At 39.6% G+C, this 23,664-nt stretch overlaps 3 protein-coding genes across 5 annotated transcripts in view; 1 reads left to right on the plus strand and 2 right to left on the minus strand.

The window, feature by feature from the left end:
* Window positions 1–10,620, minus strand: part of CEP89 (centrosomal protein 89) — a 34,717-nt gene extending 24,097 nt beyond the window's left edge. The window contains exons 1-6 of one of the 3 annotated variants that reach the window (XM_084215273.1): window positions 10,486–10,586; window positions 8,294–8,400; window positions 6,969–7,124; window positions 4,412–4,613; window positions 2,601–2,703; window positions 571–599 (exon numbers count right to left, since the gene is read on the minus strand). In XM_084215273.1, coding sequence (XP_084071399.1) covers window positions 571–599; window positions 2,601–2,703; window positions 4,412–4,613; window positions 6,969–7,124; window positions 8,294–8,400; window positions 10,486–10,524 — 636 coding nt within the window. In that variant the 5' untranslated portion in view covers window positions 10,525–10,586. Of the gene's footprint in view, window positions 1–570; window positions 600–2,600; window positions 2,707–4,411; window positions 4,614–6,968; window positions 7,125–8,293; window positions 8,401–10,485 lie in introns of all 3 variants that reach the window. The other 2 variants (XM_084215272.1, XM_084215274.1) reach the window with 2 other exon arrangements.
* Window positions 10,621–10,712: 92 nt separating this feature from the next.
* Window positions 10,713–15,223, plus strand: FAAP24 (FA core complex associated protein 24). The gene is made up of 5 exons (XM_084215342.1): window positions 10,713–11,081; window positions 11,359–11,510; window positions 12,124–12,263; window positions 12,561–12,713; window positions 13,769–15,223. The coding sequence occupies exons 2-5, from the start codon at window positions 11,399–11,401 to the stop codon at window positions 14,009–14,011; spliced, it is 648 nt and encodes a 215-aa protein (XP_084071468.1). The 5' UTR covers window positions 10,713–11,081; window positions 11,359–11,398; the 3' UTR covers window positions 14,012–15,223.
* Window positions 15,224–17,385: 2,162 nt separating this feature from the next.
* Window positions 17,386–23,664, minus strand: part of RHPN2 (rhophilin Rho GTPase binding protein 2) — a gene marked incomplete at its 5' end in the record, with an annotated part of 28,512 nt that continues 22,233 nt past the window's right edge. The window contains 7 exons of the mRNA XM_084215341.1: window positions 17,386–17,659; window positions 18,932–19,087; window positions 19,887–20,033; window positions 20,769–20,845; window positions 21,914–22,108; window positions 22,205–22,324; window positions 22,807–22,963. Of these exons, the coding sequence (XP_084071467.1) occupies window positions 17,408–17,659; window positions 18,932–19,087; window positions 19,887–20,033; window positions 20,769–20,845; window positions 21,914–22,108; window positions 22,205–22,324; window positions 22,807–22,963 (1,104 nt within the window). The 3' untranslated portion in view covers window positions 17,386–17,407. The remainder of the gene's footprint in view (window positions 17,660–18,931; window positions 19,088–19,886; window positions 20,034–20,768; window positions 20,846–21,913; window positions 22,109–22,204; window positions 22,325–22,806; window positions 22,964–23,664) is intronic.

Genomic DNA, 23,664 nt, shown 5'->3' on the forward strand with positions numbered 1-23,664 from the left:
TTAACATTGATGACACTGAGTAGCACCAATGACTAAATGAGACAAAACTCATGAACAATTTCAGAGAAAAAGATACGTGGTTAAGAACTTGTAGAAAAAAGTTATGATAACAATGGAAGAACTGACCATTATCATAAACAATCTTCTGGCAAGTTGATCTGAGAAACTAAATTTTTGGGTGTTCTTTTTCAAGCTTAAGAAAGCAGTCAGATCAGCTCAAATAGAAAACTATACAAAAATGCAGTAAAGTCTGGCTCAGAATTTGAAAATTAACAGTATGAGCTATCTCTTGTTATAGCATGTTGGCTCTCATTCTAAGTTTCTTTCTTTCACATGAGGAATAACTGATAATATACTATTAAAAAAAAACCAACAACTTTTGAATGGCTGATTTACCTATATAGTAGCATTTTTTCAAAATTAATTATTATCCATTCTTGTATTCCAAAAGAAAAATATTCCATAGTGGCAATAAATTAGTTTTCTTTTAAGTGACTGCAAACCTATCAGCTTTTTTTGACACCTTATTTTCCAAAATGCATCATAAATCAACCTTTATAAAAGTCTTACCTTTAAATTCAAGCCCAGATTTTGGTCTTCTGTTAAAGAAAAACAGATCTTTCAGTCAATTAGAACAAAAATTATTCTAAGTCCATAAGCTGCAAGGGTTCATAAGGACATGTATGCACACATATAATAAATGCAAATAAATGTAAGAAAGTACTTCCCAAACCACAGATTAGATCACTAACTTTCCATTAACTGTTTCATGGTGGAACAAGACACTGATGTGAGACCTCACTTTACCTCACAGTGGATAGGTGCAAGTGTGGGAGAAATGAAGCTGCATTGTTGGCTTCTGTGATAAGTTTAGAATTTGACTGAAGAACAAATGAAATATTATCACTGATTTTACTGGACTCCAATCCTACTGCACTTCTGAACAAAACAAGTGTAATTCTGACAGCTTTCAAGGCCTGCAGCAGTTACTATGTACAAGAGGGATTAGAATCAGTGTATATATCCTACATTTTCAGATTAATGCCTTCACTTCCCAAATGGTTTTATCAAAGCTACCATTCTTTCTCAATATTGTTCTCTATAAAAGAGAAATAAATAGAGTCCACTGAAATAATACTGAAAAAAATGCTGGGATCCAACATGAACAAAATTTAGAAAGACACAATCTTTTGCAAATTGACTCAGTTTTGCTTCCTCTTTCCTACCCACTAGCTACAGTGTGCTACCATCTGTGGAAGATAAGAAAAATCTTATAGAATAAGGGCCTGACAGGCCTCTGTTCACTTCTGTTCATTTCTGTCACTCTGGGAAAGCCTCAGCTAAGGGGCCAGCAAAAACCAAGTTACATAACCTAAAAACCAAGTTGTGTAAACAGAAAACAAGCCATACAAGCAGTGTGTGCTCAGCTCGTGTTTGGGATTCTGACTGGTCAGGGCACACATGGACACTGTGAGACCAAAAAGGGGATGGGCTAAAGGAACATGTGAACAGCAGCACCTGCAGGGGCAGGCAGCCACTGCATGTTTGCTCTGTTTCATGGCAACAGAAACAGGTAAGAGTTTACTCTCTGAATACAGCATAAAAAGGTTTTTTTGCAATAAACCATCTTCCTCTGGCAGCTGCTCTGGAGCATCTGTGTTTTTCATCCATCACTGCTACAACCATCCTCTGTAAAAACTGCATTTTCCAGCTCCAAAACTAATTCTCATTGCCCTTTTCGTGATTTGAAAATAACAGACAAGATAATTATGCAAGAAAACTGCTATAGCAGTAGATTGGTGTTGCTCTATTGTTATAATTTTTCTCTCCACAATATTCTATTGTTATAAGAAAAGGACAGACCCAGTAACAACCCAAATGTCCCTAATCTAATGAAATTACTTATTGGAAAAAAATTATTTGTGAATCTTAACAATTCAGTGCTTAGGTTGATAGCCTCAGACTGATTATCAAGTTTATTTCTCTATTCTGAAAAAATATACTGACACCAATAATGATACAACTTCTGTAAAAGGTATAAACAGCACTACTATCATGCCCTTTGATTATTAAAAAACTCAAGAAATTTTACTACTGTTTTTCAGACATGGCATTTTTTCATACAAGTAAAATAACTGATTAAAAATGTTTTCCTCTATCTTTTTCTTTTTTTTTTTTTTTAACATTGCTAGTTTCTACAGCTTCTACTTTTTTTCTTTTTTTTGAACACAGTAGCACTCCAAAAAGTTCCAGCTTACAAACCTGACTGCTTCTGACACCTTTATCAACAAAAACATTCTCATAGTAGAGAATGACTGCACTTCACAAGACAAGAGTTCACAAAACCTTCCTCCACAAAACCCCACCTCTTCATTTTACAGTGGCTAACAGTTCATTCCACAGTGAGCACAGACCAATCTTTCCTCTTTATGCAGGTTTTTTATTTTCTGTAACTATTAGAAGCTGCTAAGTATTTAGTAGCATTTCTTTAACTGCCATTTTAAAAAAGGAATATAATATTACAATATAGTATTACATTTATTTTTTTTCCCAATGGTATTAAAAGGCAAGGTATTTTGACTTAAAATAAGTTTACTTACCTTCTATTTGTACACTTGACTTATCCACCACCACCTGACACTCAGTTTCATGGGAAGAAACCTCTTTCTTGTCAGCATTGGGAGTAAGAGATGGTGGAAACTCCTCCTATGTAAAAATAAGACAAACCTCTCTAAATCATGAGATCACGGTGAAAAACAGCCCATGTACCTTGATATCTGTATGAAACATTTAGTGTATTAACATCCCTGTCACATTCAGAATTGTTCACTAATATTTTAAAATAGTAAATTATAAGATTTGTTTCTTCTCTTGTTTTCTTGAGGGATTGTTGTGGGGTTTTTTGTGTTGCTGTTGTTTAGGACCCTATGTAAATAAAATCTAAACCTTACAATGATCAACGGGAGGTTAGCAAGTATGAAGTGATTAGTTCAATTACCCTCTGTCACCTTATTTGGTTACAAGAGTCCATGAAATTATTCTCTGTTTCCTTGTTTGCTGTGACATACCTGATCTTGATTATCAACCATTTATCTACTGTACCAGTGCTGTGAGGGATGAATGAACCATTAATGAACCACAATTAACATTATCTTTGCTGGTTTGCCCACTGATCACACACCATTGTTCCACATAGTCTACTCACTCCCCACCCTCCCCCATTTTCTTTCCTTCCCCTTCTGTGGTATTTTTGGGGTTTCTTGTCGTAGGGAGGAAATGATGAATTTGACTCCATGTTTTTAGAAGGCTAATTTATTATTTTATGATACTATATTATATTAAAGAATACTATGCTAAAGTTATACTAGAGAATAGAGAAAGGATACAGACAGAAGGCATAACAAGATACTCATGAAAAACTCCTGACTCTCTCCAGAGCTCCAACACAGCTGGACTGTGACTGGACATTAAGTCAAAACAATTCACATGAAACTAATCAAACAATGACCAGTTGGCAAACAATGTCCAAACACATTCCAAAAAAGCAAAACACAGGAGAAGCAATCAGATAATTATTGTTTCCATTTTTCTCTGGAAGCTTCTCAGCTTCCCAGGAAAAGAAATCCTGGCAAAGGGATTTTTCAGAAAACATGACAGTGACACCCTTCCCTCCTCTTACCAGTTACTGTCTCTGCACCTTGGGGTGTTTTTATGGATTCTTTCATGTTTTGGGATTTGTGGTGTATATTCTAAGACTGATGGTCATACTTTACTGCTGCTGGTTTTTTTTTAAGAGACATTTTTTAACATCCCTTTTATTGCCTTTTTCCTACTCAGGTACTTCTTCCTGTTTGTTAAATTTTTGTCTCATTTTTGATTTAACTTTAAATGTGCCTAAGGAGTATTAAGCTCATTGCTGGTTAAGACAATCCAAAATCATAGCATACAAAAACTCCCTGGTCTTCAAGAAAAGGTTAATTTATTTTGTTTGATTCTGATTCTCCCCATTTCTATATAGGTCTGTGCTCATTAGCACAATACTGAACATTTAACTAAGCTTTCACCATTTAACAGTAAAGTTACTAGTGCTTTTAACAAATCATCTACTATGTAAGTACCATGATCAAAATAAATTACTGGACATTTTACAAGACTATGGATGATTCTTATACACAATATAATTATGCATGATAATTATATACAATACCAGTGTGCTCCTAATAACCAGAGAGAGACTCTGTAATAACCAACCTAATTCATGTGAGAGTAAATGAATCACAAAAATTCACACATGAAATAAATATTGAATATATGTCTGAAGAGTAAGAAGAGAATACAAAGCATCTGAAATATTAACATGCATTAATATATTAAAACATGGTAAAGGAACTAATGCATTTAAAAATCTTACCTTTTTAGTTTTGCAGGGAACAGCATAAATAGCATTGGTGCTAAAGCTTCCTTCCCTTTTCTCATTACTCTGACAGCTGGACTCTGCCTCTTTATCAGCATCTGAAAGATATGTATCCATGTCCTCATCTTCACCATAATTGCCTGATATTTCCAAGGACTGTAGAGGAGATCTGTCACAACCATCAAGTTTCCAGTTAGACCTGCAAAAAGCAATTTAATGCCTGTTTCAGCACTGCCTACTCTTCAAAATAACCCAACACTAGTAAAGTAGAACCATCAGTCTTACAATGTACACAAGTCCAAAGAGACACAGAGACATCTAAGCTTCTGTTAGCTGCAAACAAGGAACGCAGTTGTCTTGCTTTCAAGACAAATTTCAGGAGAAAACACCCTGGAATAAGCATTTCCTCTAAAGAGAAAGAGCCTCAATAACCAATAAAGGTTCAATAACCTTTTCTTCTGCCAGTGAGAAAAATGGAGACCAAGGGGTGAAATAGAAAAAAACCCTGGTTATTAACTAAAAAAAAAGGCTGCCTACAAGGCAGCGAACCAGAAAAAAAGAAGAAGAAATGCTAAATATTGAAACTGTGGAACTTTACCCTCCCCAGAAACCCCACACCAGCCCTAGCTGCCCTTCCCCCTCGGTGCAGTTATGGCTGCAGCCAGCGGGGGCGCTGCTGGCTCCCGGCTGCAGCACGGCTGCGATGATTCCTCCGCGGCTGCAGGGGGCGCTGCGGCGGAGGCTGGCCGCGCCTCTGACCCGGACAATGGCGGCACAGCCGGCACACAGGGATGGAGACGGCACTGGCTGTGTCACACAATGGCGGGCACAGCCGGCACACAGCGATGGAGAAGGCGCTGGCCGTGTCTGTCACACAGACAATGGCGGGCACAGCCGGCACACAGGGATGGAGAAGGCGCTGGCCGTGTCACACAGACAATGGCGGGCACAGCTGGCACACAGCGATGGAGAAGGCGCTGGCCATGTCACACAGACAATGGCGGGCACACAGGGATGGAGAAGGCGCTGGCCGTGTCACACAATGGCGGGCACAGCTGGCACACAGGGATGGAGAAGGCGCTGGCCGTGTCTGTCACACAGACAATGGCGGGCACAACCGGCACACAGGGATGGAGAAGGCGCTGGCCGTGTCTGTCACACAGACAATGGCGGGCACAGCTGGCACACAGCGATGGAGAAGGCGCTGGCCGTGTCACACAATGGCGGGCACAGCTGGCACACAGGGATGGAGAAGGCGCTGGCCGTGTCACACAATGGCGGGCACAGCCGGCACACAGCGATGGAGAAAGCGCTTCCATTACAAACTCACAGTGGCAGCCAGGTCCCTCTGCCCCTCTGGACAGCGAAAGGGGCTCCAGCAGGAAACCTCAGAGCAGCAAGCCCGAACAGCAGGGCAGCCTCCCTGGGACAGCAAGCAAGAGGCAGCAGAAACTCTGCAGCTGTAGCTGAACTTTTTACCTCCTGGAAGGGAGGGGCAGAACAGCTCCAGTGCAGGGAAAAACCCTGGGCAGCAGCTGGCGCAGCACGGAGGGCGCTGGGCAGCAGCCCTGGCTCCCAAACACGGCACAGACTGCCCAGGACTGCTCACTGGCACCGGCTGGTCCCTGGGCCGGGCTGTGCACAGCTCCTGGCGGGCACACACTGGCTCTGCGCTTCCCGAGTGCAGAGCACCAAAAGAGGCCAGGCTGGCAAGCTCAGTCACAGTGACAAAGCAAAAATAACAATAAAAAAACCAAAAAAACCCCACAAAAACCTAAACCAAACAAACAAAAAACAAAACACCAAAACAACCTGACAACTAACTAACCAAGAAAACAAACAAACAAAAACACAAAAAGAAGCAGGCAAAACCCACAGAAACACTAGGATTCCTGGTCAGTGTGTCCAGTGGAACAAGCCCATGCCCCTCACCTTGCCCCAAACTCCCTCTGGACACCCTGGCTCAGTTCCCATTCATTGTGACAGCCCCAGAGCCAGGGAGGGTGGGGGCTGAAGCAGGGACAGCAGCCACCCTGGACACAAACTAAACCAAACAGATCAGAAACCCCCAAATGGTATGGGATAACAAACCATCTCCAAGACAGTGCCAATGTCTATACTCTAAAACAGATAATTAACACTGGTACTACCTTTTCCTCTCTATCTTAAAATGACAGATTAGAGACAGATCCTAAAAAAACAGTTTGAAATAATCATTTTAGCACAAAGGACATATCTTACATGTAATTCAAGTGATTCCTCAGTTCATCACATTCTGTAAAATTGATAATCATCTGACAGAAATAGTATGTGATTTTAGTTATGACTGTTGTACAATCAAAATCTGACTCTCTGGAGATTGTATGTGTGACACCACTTTACAAGAAATTGAATAAGGATTGTTAGACACTTCAGACTGAATTTCTGACATGGTAAGAAAAAAGGACATAGCTGTAACAGCAGGAGTTTGCTGTCCCTGGCAAAATTGATCACTGAGAGATTTCAAGGTATCATTTATCATCACAATTTAATCAAACCAGAACGCATACACTACCCTATTCTGAGCTCTGTGACTGTTGCATATGGCTCCAAACATTCTTGTTCCAAGAAGGTGGAATCACTTTCAGAAAGGGATCTCTGCCGAGGCTGAGGAATAGCAACAGTGCGCCCTGTTAGTGTTGTTGAAAGGATTGCTGCTGCTAGAGCAGACCTGGAAGGAAACAGAATAAAGCAATGAAGCAATACTGATGCTTTCTCTGTGCTCCACATTTTATAACTTTGCCTTTGTAAAATGTCTTCTCTATTTAATCAAAGCCAAATGCTCACAGTTAACAAGCATAAATACCACTGAATGCTGTGGGACTGATTATAAAGCACAAAAGAGTAATGCAGCTATCCAAGAGTAAGGTACAATATCTACTGGTTTTCCCAAATCACATGCATGAAAATCATGGTTTATACCAAGTTACTTTCCCAAAACTCACATCAATCATTTACAGTATTTAGCACTCACTTTAGCCATAACAATACTACCTCGTGTTGGGTTGAAAAGGTCTTCCATGTCCTGCTACTTTCTCTCCATTAATCCCTACTCTAAACCTTTTACTGATGACTCTGAAGTTGTTAATAAATATTGGCACACAGCAAACCAGGACAAGCAAACACAAGTGCCTATTTGTGTGATGCTGTGGAGTACAGAGAAGGGTATGATGAAAAGGAAAAATAAGTAGTAACTAAGATTAAAGCAGTGAAATGCTGAGAACTCTAAAATGAATGACAAGAACTTGAGGCCAAAAAGGAAGAAGAAATTAATTAGAATTAAGTAGGAATGTTACAGACACTAAAAGGCCATGAAAAACAGTCAAAATGCAGAAAAAACATAGAATAAAAACTGTAAGAAACTACAACTTAAAAGAAAAATAATTTGCATTTTTCCAATCCAGCGTGGTGTTACATGCCAGTTTTTTAAGTCCCTGGTATGGCAGCAAGGTTTAATTTATGTTTTTCTAATGAGCTAACATTTCCTGACTCATAGCACTCATGCTGCTGCAGTCCTACACTCTATTGTAGCAGCCAAATAAAAAATTCCACTAACTTTAAATAGTCCATTTGTCTTTAATTGACTCAGACAAGTCACATGTTCATAACAGTTACTGTCCTGAATATTCACCATGCTCGGGAGTGGGGAAAAAAGTTCAGAGTGAGAAACTTCCCCCCTTAAAAATATATTCTTTTTAAGAAAAGTTTTGTAAATATTGTAAAGACATGCAATTCTTCTAATCAGATTTTTCTAGTATGCTACAATACCTGATGAAACAACAAAAAATATTTTAAAAAAAGAAAAAATAATTTTAAAAAACCCCAAAAACCAACACATACCTGGGCCTTTCTGGAGAAGGGTTTGGACTACGAGGGGGAGGGGTGCGGGGAACTGCAGGTTTAGGAGCTATGGTAGCAGCAGGGACCAGGCCATGAGCTATGTGTTTCTAAATGATTTAAAATAAAATTAGTTGACAATGATTTTAAGGATTACAATGAGAAAAAACACAGAACTGAATGTGCACAGAAACTAACAATGCAAAATTATATAAAAGGAAGAACAATTACATGCAATTAATGTAAACAGAAGACTTGACATGGCATTTCATTCCCCTTAAAGTCAGAACACCATGTAAAGCTGGCAAGTTCATTTAACATTTATGAACAGCTGCTCTAGAAGGTTAGAAATGTAATTTACATGAGACCCATGAATGTACATTTTCTATCCACTATATCCCAATTTTCAAAACCAGAATTTTAACTTCCTCATCTTTTTCCTATAGATACACAAGAAAAACTAGACTAGAAAATAACTGTTTTCAAAATATCTGAATGCTGCTTCAGACTAGCAGTATTAGTCACTTTCTTCTACAGCTTGTTGCAGTATGAGATGGGGAAAAAAACCAAACCCTACCACTAAGTCTTGCAGTCAAAGGTTCAACCTTAATTATAAAAAAAAACAAAAAAAAAAAAACATTTTTTTCATCAGCAAGCACAATTTTTTTTTTAATGGTATAACATTAAATACCAACTCATAAAAACTGGGACCAGAGTTCCTACAAAAGTACTGTGAAGGAAACTCGATACTGGTTGAGGTTGAAGGGAGCTCTGGAGATTGCCCAGCTCAAGTTCCTGCTCAAAGCTGGATGACCCAAGAGAGGGTCACTTGGGGTCCTGTCCAGTCGTCTCTTGTGTATCTCCAGCCTGCACCAGTGCTGAGCCACCTCACAGTATTTTATTATTACGTTTAAGTTGAATTGTCTGTGTTTGAGTTTGTGCTCTTGTCCTCTCGCCAGGCATCAGAAAATACTATGCCATAATAAAGTCCATCACCTTGGGGCAGATGCTACTTTTCTATGGAGTGAAACAGGCTAAGCTCCTGCTATTTCTGCTACAGATTTTTTTCCCCCCAGTTATTCTTTAATTCACTTCTCCAACAGGAGAATGAAGATGCAGACTGGGAAATATTTGTGGTTTTATATGAAGTCACATCAAATAATTAAATGGTGCATTAAAAGACTGCCTTTTTACTCAGTCATGCAAACACACTGCTCCCTAATTCTGCATGTCTGGCAGGCACCATTTCGTCTGCTCCAGGATGTTGACTGTAGACACGACTATGACTGACCCTACTAAGACTGCCAGGGAACACAGCTGAAGTAAAAGTCATCCCACGGTAAAAGTATGACAACAACAGCAGATCAATACTTTCATTGCAGTAATAAACAAAAATTCAGTTAGTTCAAGTACGCTGGAAGAGAACACCCGCACAACTGCTGACAACCGCACAGCCTTTGTCTGCTTTGGGCCGCCGATCAGAACTTTCATCACTTGAATTTTACAGCACCGAACGGAGCTTCGGGGATGGCCCCGGCAAGGGCTGGGAGCGAGCGAGCTGCGCCGGCAGCCCCGCCGGAGCCGGGGAAGGGAAGGGAAAAGGGAAAAGGGAAAAGGGAAAGGGGAAGGGGAAAAGGGGAAGGGGAAAAGGGAAGAGGGAAAAGGGGAAAGGGAAAGGAGGAAAGGGAAAAGGGAAAAGGGAAAAGGGAAAGGGGAAACGGGAAAGGGGAAACGGGAAAGGGGAAACGGGAAAGGGGAAAGGGAAAAGGGGAAAGGGAAAAGGGGAAAGGGGAAAGGGAAAAGGGGAAAGGGAAAAGGGGAAAGGGGAAAGAGGAAAGGGGAAAGAGGAAAGGGGAAACAAAAGGAAAAGAGAAAAGGAAAGGAAAAGGGAAAAGGAACAGGGAAAATGAACAGGGAAAGGGAAAGGGAAAAGGAAAAGGGAAAAGGAAAAGGGAAAAGGAAGCTCGGCGTTCCTGAAAAGCCGGGCAGGCCCGGGACTGAGGGAAAGGAATGCACCAGCCCCCGGACACCAAATTTTCTTGGTCTGGGCTTGATTTTTCTCCCCGATTTTCACTTTCAAGTGCTCAGCGATCACCGGCATCAGCCACCCCTCGCCCCAGCCGCGCACAGAGCCCCGCACCCTGCTGTCCGCGCTCACGGTAACGGAGCCCCGCGCCAGGCGGTGCGATACTCACGAAGGGGCCCTTGCGGCCTCTCCGGAACAGGAACGCCATCAGGACGGCACGGCTCCAACCACGGCCTCACAGCCGCCTCCTCGCCGCGTCGGACGCTTCGCCTTCGCGACCCGCCTGGAAACAAGGCCAGGGCGGATTTGCTGCGGGCCCGCGCTCCTCCAGTCAGCACGGGCCTTACTCACCCTCGCTCGGCCGTAGCAACAGCTCCGGGTGCGGCCCGCCCTCCGCTCCTCCTCCGCCCGCGGCCTGCCGAGCTCCCGCTGCCGTGGCCGGGCCCCGCGGCCGGCGGCTGCTGAGGGCCGGGCAGCGGCCCTGCGGCCTCTCCCCGCTCCGCAGAGCCCGCTCCGCCGTGGGCTGTGGTTCGGCGTGCGTGTTTGCGGGGGTACCGGCTCGCCTGTGGTGCTTGTCCTTTAGATCATGCCTTAGCCTCCAAGGCTTGTTAAAGTCAGAACACCGCGTAAAACTGGCAAACCTGAAAATAATCTCTCCCGCCTTTTAATAATTGGTCTGGAGGCTTCCACTAGCCGAGGGATGGAGCGGCCTCTGGAGTTGTCTTTGTAATTCAGGAAGATTTTCTCCCAGCAAGTTGGATGAAGGTATGGAAAAGGCAATGTGGGCTTTTTCACCATCTGTGTGCTTTAATTCAGGCTGAGCAGTAAAGCTGAAAGTGGAATTTGCAAGCCAACACAACAGCCTGTATTAAAGTGAACAGAGCTGCTGGCCGATTTTGATATGTTCACCTTAGCTGTAAGGAAGCTTGAGGAAGGAGATCGTGTCTCTTCCAGAATATTGCATCCTAAGTTTGTGATTAACATTTACAAGCTTGGAACAGGTTTGTAAAATGTGTTGCTACTTTTCCACATTTCTTTCTAGGGTGTAATTGCTACTGAAGGAGGATTTTAAAGGAGGTCTGATGACAACAAAAGCAAACTCTCCTGTGCCAGCAGGATCTATAGTTGTCCCTTACGGGCATGTCATTGGAAATGAGAAGTGGAGAGGGTCAGAGCTAGCCCAAAGGCTACAAGGTAAGCTCAAATTGGAAGGGGAAAAGCAAGTCAGGCAAAACATTCCCCTCTATTGCCCAGTGAGGTTGAGAACAGCTGCAATGTGCTTTACTCTGTGCCTGACCGGTCCCATATTTGTGGTATGGACTATGTTAGCAGGCTGAAAGATCCCATTTGTTTGTCATATATCTGAGCTGTGTGATCAGCTCAGTTTTCAGAGCACTGCAGGGAAGCAGCAGAATCTGCTATTGTGGGGCTTTGCAGATTTGCATCTCCACTGAGCTCCCTTGAATTTACATCTATACTCTGCTGCCATCCTGCTGGTACAACAAACTAAATTATGATACTCCCTCCAGAAAAGCATGTGATATTTTTGTTCAAGTCCAGAGTTTACTGAGCAGCTTTAGTACTTTTAAATCTGTAGATTGGAACTGCTATTAATTTGCATTACTGAAGACATCACACAGTAGTTCAGACTGCTTGTAATAGATTTACTTGAAGGGAAAACAGGCTTTTTATAAAGTTCATTATGAAGTCACTAGAATTATTGACACTTTAGGAAGGCTGTGCTGTGAAATAATTGTTAGTATATTTTTAACTACTGTATTTTTTCCTCTAACAATCTCACCCTAAGGGAAAGTTAGACTCATCTTTGAAGATGCCTTGGGACTGGTGGACTTTCATCTTTCAAACAGAACTTGCATTTTACTTATTTCTGAAGCAGATTTGGTTGCAGGGGATGAATTCAAACGAAGATTGGTTAGGTTTAGAAATGTAAGTGCTATATAAAGAGAAAAGTTTTCACTTGATACTTGTTTATTCCATGCTTCTGAAAACATTCTTCTTGTGTTTTTTTTTTAAATTCCATTGGAGATGACCTTTTGGGATAATTTTCACCTGGGAATTGAACAATTCTGCAGCTGTATTAAACCTCTGTCCTGTTGCTGCAACCTATATTCTTCCTCTGATTTGCTATTAGGCAGCTCATACTTGAAAGAATTTCTCTCTGTTACATTGCATTAACTTGTCATTAACAAGGTTTTTCCTAATATCTTTTTCCTTTCAATACAGGCCAGCAGTCTGAGGGGAATTGTAATTGTAGAGAAAACCCCAATCAGTGATCAGTACTACCTAGGAGTACAAAAACTTGTTGTACTCGAACTTGGCATGGTCTTGCTTCCTGTGGCAAATCAAGGAGAAGCTTCTCAGCTCATTATTCAACTAGTAAGTTTCTGTGTTGTATTAAAATATGAGATGTATAGCAAAGCAGGTAGATCTCCCCAATGATCATTTCAGAGAGAATTCATAGGATCCTAAAGGAGCACAACATCATCTGAATGTAAGGAATAGAGAATCCATAGGAGCACAACATCATCTGAATGTAAGGAATAGAGAATCCATAGGAGCACAACATCATTTAAATGTAAGGAATAGAGAATCCATAGGAGCACAACATCATCTGAATGTAAGGAATAGAGAATCCATAGGAGCACAACATCATCTGAATGTAAGGAATAGAGAATACATAGGAGCACAACATCATTTAAACGTAAGGAATAGAGAATCCATAGGAGCACAACATCATCTGAATGTAAGGAATAGAGAATACATAGGAGCACAACATCATCTGAATGTAAGGAATAGAGAATACATAGGAGCACAACATCATCTGAATGTAAGGAATAGAGAATACATAGGAGCACAACATCATTTGAATGTAAGGAATAGAGAATACATAGGAGCACAACATCATCTGAATGTAAGGAATACAGAATCCATAGGAGCACAACATCATTTGAATGTAAGGAATAAATCTTCTGCAACAGTGATACAGTAGTAGAGTTCAGTGGAAAGAAGGCTCATTTGGGAACAAAGAAAAAAGGCTGAAGAATATGATCCTGGATTTTTTTAAATGTAATCTTGTATGAGGTGCCACTAGGTAGCATTAGGCAAATGTGACTGTCAAAATCAGCTTGGGACTTTGCTTTCTCTAAGGCTCAGGAAACTGCTTTAAAATTGTTTCTTGTTGCCCTTTCTCTGACTGCATCCAAAAGATGACAAATACTTGTTTTCATTTGTTGTTGCTTTTAAGGAATTGTTTGTTTCCTAGTAAGGTTTTGTCAAACTGCATCCCGTAAGGGAGCAGCACACCTAAGGAGGGAGCTTGTATTTACAACTTCTGGCGATTGCACTGAATGTTGAGATGAAGCAGAGTAAGCTCTGGCCGCAGGGCGCTGGGAGAAGCGCTGGGTGTCGCTGACAGCTCTCTTTGGCCGCAGGTGCGGGAGCAGAGCCGGGATCGCGGCTCCAACCCCTTCCTCGGCAAGCAGCGCGCTCGGCCGGCTGAGCCCGCGCTGCTCCAGGCGCTGCAGCACATCCCCGGCGTCGGGAAAACAAAAGCTCTGCTCCTCCTGCAGCGCTTCGGGAGCATCCACCGCCTTTGTAACGCAGACATCCAGGAGCTTGAGCAAGCAGTTGGACAAACAGTGGCACAACAAATTTATACTTTTTTACATTCCTGATGCGCACGTGCAGTGGTATTTTTGCAAAACAGAAACTTGGGATTTTTCTTCTAAATTATAAAAGTTTGGTTTTAATAATCACATATTATGCTGATTTCTGTAATCACAGCTAGCAGCAACTGGACTCTGATGCTTCTTTTTTACGTCTGCTCTGTTCATGTAGATTAAGCTCTGGAAATTGCCTTGGAAAGAAGTCTGTATTTTGCATCTGCTTGGAACAAATAAAAACCAAGAAAGCTATCTTTTTCAGCATCAGTGTTAAAAAATGGAAGAGCAATCTGCTTGCTTACTTTGGTCTTCCAGAAGAAAACCACTGTATGAATATGTACACAGTAACTTCTCAGTAACTGGAAACATGTTACATGTGTTTAAAAAGTTTGCATATATTGCTTTATAGTAACAGCTTTGACTTATAACTTTTTGGATTTCCTTTGGAAAGTCCTACTGGAAAACACATTTGACTTCACACTAACTTATTTCTCCCCCCACCCAGTTCACAGGGTGTTAACAAATTTATTCCCATGTGTCTGATATCCAAAATATTGGTTAATTCACGATGTCCTTCTGAATATAGCTTGGCATACTAATAATAAATTGCAAAATATTTTGTTAAATTACAGCTTCTACTATGGTAATTATACTATCAATCATACTATTATATACATTACAAAGAAAATAATATGGGAAGCTTTAAACAAAATTTGCAATTCATACTGCTCTTCCAGCATTAATATTTTGAAAATCGATTTGTAAAGAGGATTGGTTTTCCTGATATCTTACATTTTATTTTAAGTTATATTTTTATCCTATTTTCTAAGGGTAAAATTACCTTTTTCCTTGAGGAGTTGTGTGAAAAACATCTCTCATACCATTTGGGAGTTTGGACCACAGCAGGACGACAGCTGAGTAGGATTTTCCATTCCCCTTTGTGGGAGCCTCTGTAAGTCCCCTCTTACACTGGTTAGCATGGACAGCAGGTGGACCTGCTATTTATATTGATTCTATACTTGGGATGAAAATTTGTCTGTAACTTACACATAATTATTTCATTTAGTGAATAATAAATTAACATAAGTCTAAGAAACATAAACATAAGAATTTCCAAAAGTAAAGGAAAAGATACTGCTTTTTTTTCAGGCAACTAGGGAGTACTTTAAGCTTCTTTATACATGGGTTTGCTCAGATTTTATTCCTCTAAGGTTTTGTCACTTTGCTATGAAGAGTGGATTTCACACCTGAAGGCACATGGCTGTTATATTGCAAGACAAACACCTTTTCCTTTTGACAAATGGCCATTTGCTCAGTGCATTAAATACAGTTCAGCTGAAGTAGTAACAATTCATATTAATGGAGTTGCAGCCTGTACTACTAATCCACTGCTAACCTTTCTTTTTAGGCCTTATACATCCTTGTAGGTAGACACTTGGTACAAAAATTCCTGTGGCTGGAGCAGTAACATAAGGCATGCACTCCTTTCACTGCTAGTTGAGTTAGCTGTTGGCTGCCACTCAGTGTAGAACAGAAAAGTAAGAGTTTTTGTCTGGCACCTGAGAGGTCCACATTTTTACTTGAATTAAGGGGTGTGTTTTAAATTTAGAAAGCCAAACTTTCCTCAAGGACAAGTGAGCATGATGGTGGGAAGGGAAAGACAATTATTCAGGAGCTAAGAGGGAAAGGATTTCCAGGAAGACTATCATAGTTCAGGAGAAATTAAGAGCTGGAAGGGTGATTGTTGTGAATTTGCTAAAGTTTTGGGTACTTGGATAGCAATTTCAGCACCCAGGCAAAGTAAATCTCATCTGTATGGAATACTGTGAGGCAGGGCTGTGCAGATCAGGGTCTGCCTGCTGCTGCTTGTGTGTCTAAAGGAAGCACTACTACCAAAACACCTAAAAAGTAATTGCTGAGGATAGGCAAGTCACAAGGAATTACAACTTAATTTTTATGTAACCTTTACAGGGAATCTAGAAATATGTTTACACTCTTGGTAAGGAAGTTGGTTTTAAACTCTTAGTTGATATTGCACAATACAGGAACTTTTAAGAAAAGTTTCTTAGATCTCCGTAAGCAACATTAGGGAAACACACAAGAGGTATGGCAACAGTAAACAGCAAAAACCTGTAAATTATGCTTTATCATCCAAGCTGCTGCAGAATTAAAAAGCTACTAGTAAATGGCAGCATCTGATTTTTATTCTTAAATAAGGGTCATCAAGATATTTACATCTACTACATAAAAAATTCAAAATAAATGACAACTTTGACGTTTACACCAAGATGCAGATTTTTGTGTAAATTTTAAGTATATATCTACTCTGTAGATGGCAAAGTTAACTAACACTACAGTGTTAGCAATTTTCAATTAATTTAAGGAAACAGAAGAATCTCAAAGAAATGCTCACCAGTTATTTTTTGTCCCCCACCTTACTATAGATACAGCTTGCTCATTAATTTTTAAAAGGGCAGAAGATTTGTTTTTTTGCTTGATGTGATAGTAAATAAATATCCTGCCACTTAGCACAAGTACTTCTTTTAACATATTTTAAAGCAACACCGCAAATGATGTGCCCTTGAATCAATATATTTTAATATGTCCATTTTGAGATTTGTTTCACAGCCATCCATTTTATCAAGACAAGTGAGATACAAGTCTTAAGGTAAGTAGGTTAAATAACATTTGGAATAAAGCCTGTTTTTAACAATTGAATCAACAGGCATTTAAAATGTTACCTAAATCAGAAAAAGAAGAGAGTAAAAGCCTTTTGGAGTTCAAAAGACCTTAAATTTTCAGCCTTGTGATTCTCTTCCAGAATTAAATTACCTGTTCAGTAGGCTACACCTAGTACTGTGAGGAAGCACTTCTGCATAAAAACACAACTCCATGACACTGCTCCTTGGCACAAGACTTGTTTCTCTCAATAGTAATACTCCCTCTCACGTGTGCTTTGTTAAGATAATTTTTCTAAGTAGTGTTAAATGATTTATTATTGACTCTAAATTTTAAGAGCAAAATCATTCTTTAATTTGTCCCCTATTATTTAGCATTCAACATCAAGTTTGTAATAAATAACTCACATCTAGCATAGTTATGACTATTTTTATGAAAAATCAGTCGTAACTGTATTTTGAAACCCCAAAGGAGTCCAGTCCTCATGTAAGCAATTCTAGAATATACATCTTGTTATTGCATACCTCCCAAAGGACTTCATGCTAACCTTCAAATACTTCAAATACTTTACAGTTTCTGCCAGCTTCTGACCATAAGTGGTTCAATGCACAGCAAATGAAGTCACCAGCATTTGTCTGAGTTTATACATACTGATGTGAAGATAAAATGGATCAATATTTTTATCTACATTTTAAATAAAAGTCACATTAACAGATACTCCTGAAAGATTCAGTACAATGAACTTTCTGTATTGAAAAGTGTGAAGGGAGAAAGCTTCTTCTTAATCTGAGAACTTCCAGCCACAGCTGAAGGAAGGCAGAGTGTACTTGCAGCTTTCTGTCTGTTTTTAGTTCCCCAACTTAGAAAAGGGAGTTTTAGTGGGGCTTTCTTGGTCTGATCCATTTTATCCTCGTCCATGGCTAAACAGATTAAGGAGTATGTCTTCTGCATTCCCATAGAGTAAGTTGCACTCTTGCTATGCTGTGGGAAAAAGAGAAGCATTGTAAGAATCAGTCATCCAAAATGGGTCAAAATTTTGAGAATAACAAAAGGTTACTGTGCAAACAGTTTGCCAGGGCAGACTGCAGCAAGCTTTCTGTGACATTGCTAACTAATGACATTGCTAACTGAGCACAAGGCCCTTCAGAGTGCTGTCACCCTGGGATTTTGCACATGTAGACTCAAAGGTATACTCTGCAAAGCATAAAGGAACTTGTGAATCTTTTACTGGGTTGTTAAACATTTACTGGCTTCTAGCATAACTATTTAATATACACAACAGTCTCCCTACAAAGCTCAAGTGTGTAATTCCTGCACAGGTGTGAAGGGGAGTACTTTTGCTGTCTTTGGACAGGTTCTATAATGATCACAACTACAGGAGCTCCTGTGTGACATTCTCCTGGGATACCTGAAAGGCACAGTCTTCTCTGTCTCCTCTTAGCTTTGCCCTGAAACAATTTGATTATATTCTAGCCTTTGAGTTGCAACTTGGAATGGCAGATGCATAATTCCTTATTTTCAATAAGGAAAACCAATTTTAACAAAACAAGAAAACCTAACAGCAGCAGGGGCACCTTAACAGCTTCTCAGGCAACATTACTTGAGTGTCTAAGCATGCCAGAGAATGTTAAAAGCATGAAGCAGTGGATTTAGCTGAACTACAGGTTCTTTCACACAACCAGTAAGTTATTTAGAGCTTAATACTTTTTAATCTTGTGATGACCTTCCCTTAGTCTAAAGCTTTTATAGTAGCTTTATAACTGACTTGACAGTTAAAAGTTCACCAAAATAAAAGAAAAAATACACACAATAATCCATGATCTAAAAGTCACAGATCATTTAGAATAACAGTGCACAGAAAATAAACATGTGGTCTTGAATGTTCTATTTCATTCCATTATTGTTTCATTGTGTTTCCACTGCTGAGGAGGGTACTCCCTTCATCCTTTGGGACAAGTTAGGGGAAATAAACTAGGTCTTCAACTTTTTCATGCAATTAATCTAAGTAGCTGCACTACAAAAAAATCCCACCACCCAACCATTCTTATGCAGACAGACTGCTTTAGCTTGCTAAGTCACAATGGTTTAAACAGATGGTTTGAAACTGAACACACTTCTGAAGGCTTTATATATTCCCAGGCTGAGTGGGATATCTGACTACAGGAAAGTAAACATTAACCAGGAACTGAATGCAGCCAAGTGACAAAACTCTAGCATATCAAATGTGCCAAACATATTTGCCTCATTACATACCAAAGATGCTGCTGTATCCTGGCAACTGATAACCTCCATCTCCACAGGCTGCTTTCCCACACTTTTCAATTTTTCCAGCACTTCATTGACACCAAGCCACTTGCAATCCATGCCACCAACTGATACAATGTAGTCACCTTCCTTCAGGCCTGCTGACTGTCAAAAAATTTGGCACAGGTTATTATCCTGAATTATAAGGAAATGTAAAATGTTTTTGTCATCATAGAGTATCTGTCCCAGAGGCATTTCACTCATACAAACCCATTCTCTAGCCACACATGTGTAACTTTCTCAAGTCCACAAACTATGTCTGGAGTTACCATTGATGTGATTCTGCTATACTCAAATGTTGGCTGTTTTTATGTTCTTTTCACTTTTCTCCTTACGTAAATGAACCCTGGATTTTGCTATGCTATTGTCCCCCAGAAGAAATTTTCTGCAGTGTTTAATTCTTTTTCTTCATTATTTTAATTTGTATTTCTGTTGTTACTTCTGCCTTTTCTGTAAGTAAATTTCTTTTCACTGCATGTTGCTTTATCCCTTTGGATTTTCCCTGAAAGAACAACATTATAAGCCAACAAAATATTCTTGCCCTTCTTTCCTTAGGCAAACACCACACCTTGCTTTCCCTTCCTGATCCTTATTCTTGTTGCTCCCTTTTGAAGTGTTTATCCCTTCTAACTTCCTGAATAAGACAGGAAGTAACATCTGCTTTTATTATTTGTAAGAATGAACAGAGAAAGAAATCAACTCTAGTTTCATGTGATGTTGGGGATGTGGGTACTTTTAACAATCTGCAGCATATATAGCACTTAAAATGCATTCAGATTGTATGAATTGACTATCCTAATGTACAGAACTCAATAAATACTCCATCCACAAGTATGAACTAGCTAAAGGTACATTTTAATGCTAGTCTGCAGAGAAATTGTTCATATCACACAAATATACTTACTGCTGCAGAACAAACTGGATCAAGACAATAAATCTGTACTGGTGAACCTCCTTTGAGACTGAATCCAAGCTCTCCTGCTTCCTGGTGAAGGCAAATGGTCCGTGGGGCTGTCCATCTCTGTTTGGCTGAGAACACTGTCAGTGGGCCCTGCAGGGAACACAACAGCAGGCACGTTGTGCTTCACTGTCACTTGTAAGTCAGCTTTTCTGGTTTTGTAAGTTATAATGCTTTAAGCTCATCTGTTGTAGATTTTACTCAGGTTAACTCCCAGCTAATTCCCTGGAAATGCAAAGTCCTAGTTCTTGACTGTTCAGTTGGTTCTTCAAACAGATTGGGATAAAGGCAACTGCCAAGTTGTTCAGGATCTCAGTTAAGGCGTGCAGAATCTTCTGGCTGCACAGGCTGTAAGGTGCTGTATTACTCCATTTCAGAGGAGATAAACTGATTCATGAAACCTTGCATATTCTGATCATAACCATATTTCCAGTTCCTTTTGCTCACTGACACATACAGAGCCACCTGAAAGACTGGCTGTGTCACATGCAAGTGACACATTCTGCATGCCTGTCTCCACATACTAGGTATCTCTCCCTCCCCCTAAGTTGTGTGCAATTATCTGTTGAGACTTCATGGGACTTTTATGAAGGTTTTCAAAACTGAATGTTGTGCAAGTCATACAGAACTGCCACTCCTATTTGCTTCTCAAGCTGACTTACACCTTTAAAGCAAGGAGGGATTTCTCCAATAGCTTCTGAAAAAAACTCAATTACTACAGGATCATTTTCTTAGGCTAAAATACTTGTGTCCCTTTCCTCACTCTGGAGTGAATTTATAGCTGCTATCAAAATGGCAGAGGTTGGTCAGCATCAGTATGTAACATACCAGCCTGTGAAAGAAGTCTTTCACTTTCACCTTGGAAAACTGAGGAGCAATTGCTTCTATTTTATGTTCTGTTTTAGCTGAAATAAAAAGAAAACAAAATTAATTTTCTTTTAAGTATTAGTTAAAAGACATCAAAAACTTATTTTTCTTGCATTCCAAGCAAGATAGGAATTTGTCCTAAATTCTTACTGGGCTGTGGAAAAATTAATTTTTGTGGTAGTTAGATATCAGAACTGCCTTAAAAATATCTTCAGAGCTCAAAACTTTAAAAAGTTAAAACTTAAAAAAAAATCCCTCTGAACAAAATTAGGCTATTCCCATCTTTAATTTTTTTTTTTTTGAGAAGTTTTTAAAACCAGCACTCATAGTTTCCTGCTGCATCCAAAGAGGAAAGAGCTGTATGAGCTGGACTAAGGTAGAAAAAAAAATAGTCAAACTGAGTTAACAACCCAGTCTAGTACAAGAGTTGGGCAGTTTTCCCCCCAAGTAATTTTAACTTTTCAAGTTTCCCCATTTTTTCTAGCTCACAAGATAGTCACCAATAAAAGCTGGATTCTAACTAACAACCATTGTGATCTACCCCAAAAAACAGTGTTGCTAGAGACAGAAATACTGTAAAACAGTTCTAACAAAATCATATACTGATCAAAATATATTGATCTGTGACTGAGGAAACGTGTAAGGAATTAGAACTTGTGGAAGAGGTTTTACAGTGACTTCTGTGAGCCAGAGAGAAGTCTGATAAGAGGATCCATGTTTACCCCTGAAAGAATTTCCTACCAAGGTTGTTGACATAGACACCAAGAAAGAAAGAAGAATAAGAGACACCTGCAACTGCCTATTCCAATGACCACCCTTGTTTGTCTCTTCTGACCAACGAGTAAAGTGTAAACTTATGAGCTTTGTAAGAATGTATAAAAAGCATCCATGCTATAATAAAAACAAGTTGGAGGCCTTTTGAAAATGGCATGTTGCTTTGTATTGTCTCCATCTCAACTATGACAGGAACTCTACAAATGTACAGTATCTATTCTACATTATTTATGTTCTGTATGGAATACATATATATCAGTTAGAGGCCTATCCCCATGAAAGCATATTTGCCCATGCTTAGGTATCCTTTATTTCTGGCTGTGCACACTTACGCAGTATATCTGGAGCCTGAATTAGACTGAGGAAATCATCTTCTGTCTCTTGCTGAGCATATTTGAGAAGTGAACGTTTATGTGCAGCTGTCAGAACCTCCTGGAGAACCTCAATGTTGCGAAGCTTTTTGCAGAGCCCACAGACTCTGAGAGCTTCTTCATGGTAAACAATGGCTTTGCGTAAATGTGCTTTCCCTGCAAACATTAAAAACCACTGCTTGTCATCCACAGACAATAAATACCAGGTAATTTTCAAATTGTAGCCACTAGCTGTGTGAAAGTGGCTATTACCTAATTGTTTTCTCTGAACTTTGTCCTTTAAAACAGCAAGAACCATCAGCCCTTCAGGCACGTAGTCATACAGCTGGGACAAGGCTTTCTCCTGCTGATCTTCATCATCCCCAGGCTGCACTGTAATAATGGTAAAAAAGCATCAACCATAGACTTCTCTTGGTCCCCTGTTCCTTTAGGTGTATTATTGTGAATTATTATTAAGAATTACTACTACATTCTCTCCCAATGCAGTAAAATATGTGTATATAAATATATAAATAAGAATTTCAGGTTTTCATCATCTACAATATGCAAGTAATACTTGCATGCCAAAACATATTGATAAAATCTGAACTATTTAGTAGCATATAATGGATATATAAATTTTCTGTCAAAGTTAGTTTTTGTTTCTGTCAAAGTTAGTTTACTGAATTTTCACATTTTTCTCAAAAGACAAAAAGAGCATGGCCTCATGTTTGAGTGGGGAAAATGAAAACAATTTAACATATATTAAAGCACCAAAGTTCTTGGCTCCCAGACTTATTCACAGACCAAATTCTAACTGTTGGTGTGTTTATTATTTTTATTTATAAGAACATATAAAGAAGTATGATTCTTACATTCATGGTCACACAGAATGGTGGCAGTGAAGTAATGTGCCAGAGCTTTGTAATGGTCTGCCTTTATTTGTGCCAGCTTAGACCAGGAATAGGGAATATTCTCTTTCACTGGTTCCTGATTCATTGCAGTGTTAACCAGCATGTAAACCTCTCCCACCTAAAAAAAACAAATAATTGAAGTATTAGAACTTAATATGAGGTATTAGGAACTCAAGTAAGGGATATCATATTTAGGCTTAAGATAATTTCATATACAACCACATCAAAGAAGGGGAAAATATGATTAGAATGTGTTGAAACTAAGTTTGGAGAAAACTTTGAATTCTCTGAATGTTCCCTCACAAGAAAGGTAAATCAATTTTGTACAAGAACAGATGGACTAAGTCAGTCATACTATATGACTTCAGAGTTAAATAAAAACACCATATAATAAACAGCTCTTAATTTACAAATATAGCTCATTAATTCAGTTGAAAAAAAGAGTAAAGCATATTCAAACAGTAGGCTTGTGCTACACTTTGAAGCTGCGGAGTCATACATAGCCTGAAGTTTGTATGGTCTAGTTAAAACTGGGATATTACCCTTTACACAGAGCAAATAAAATAATTTCTCAAGCAGTGAATGCTGCTTTAGTGGATCAAACTTTTCCAACTGACAGAATCAAAAATCTGATTCTGTCAGTTGGAGAAGTTTGGCAGCTGATCAATCATACAGATAAATCACAGAGGCTTTGCAGGGTTGGTATGAAAGGCTTTGCCTGTTTTCCTTGTATGGAACCACTTTTGTATCTGCTACTCTGAACAGAGAAAGCACAGGAATATGTTCATGGCACACTTGTTTTGGTACATACCTCAGTCA

Source organism: Fringilla coelebs (assembly GCF_963513975.1).
Source record: "Fringilla coelebs genome assembly, chromosome: 14".
Classification (NCBI taxonomy): domain Eukaryota; kingdom Metazoa; phylum Chordata; class Aves; order Passeriformes; family Fringillidae; genus Fringilla; species Fringilla coelebs.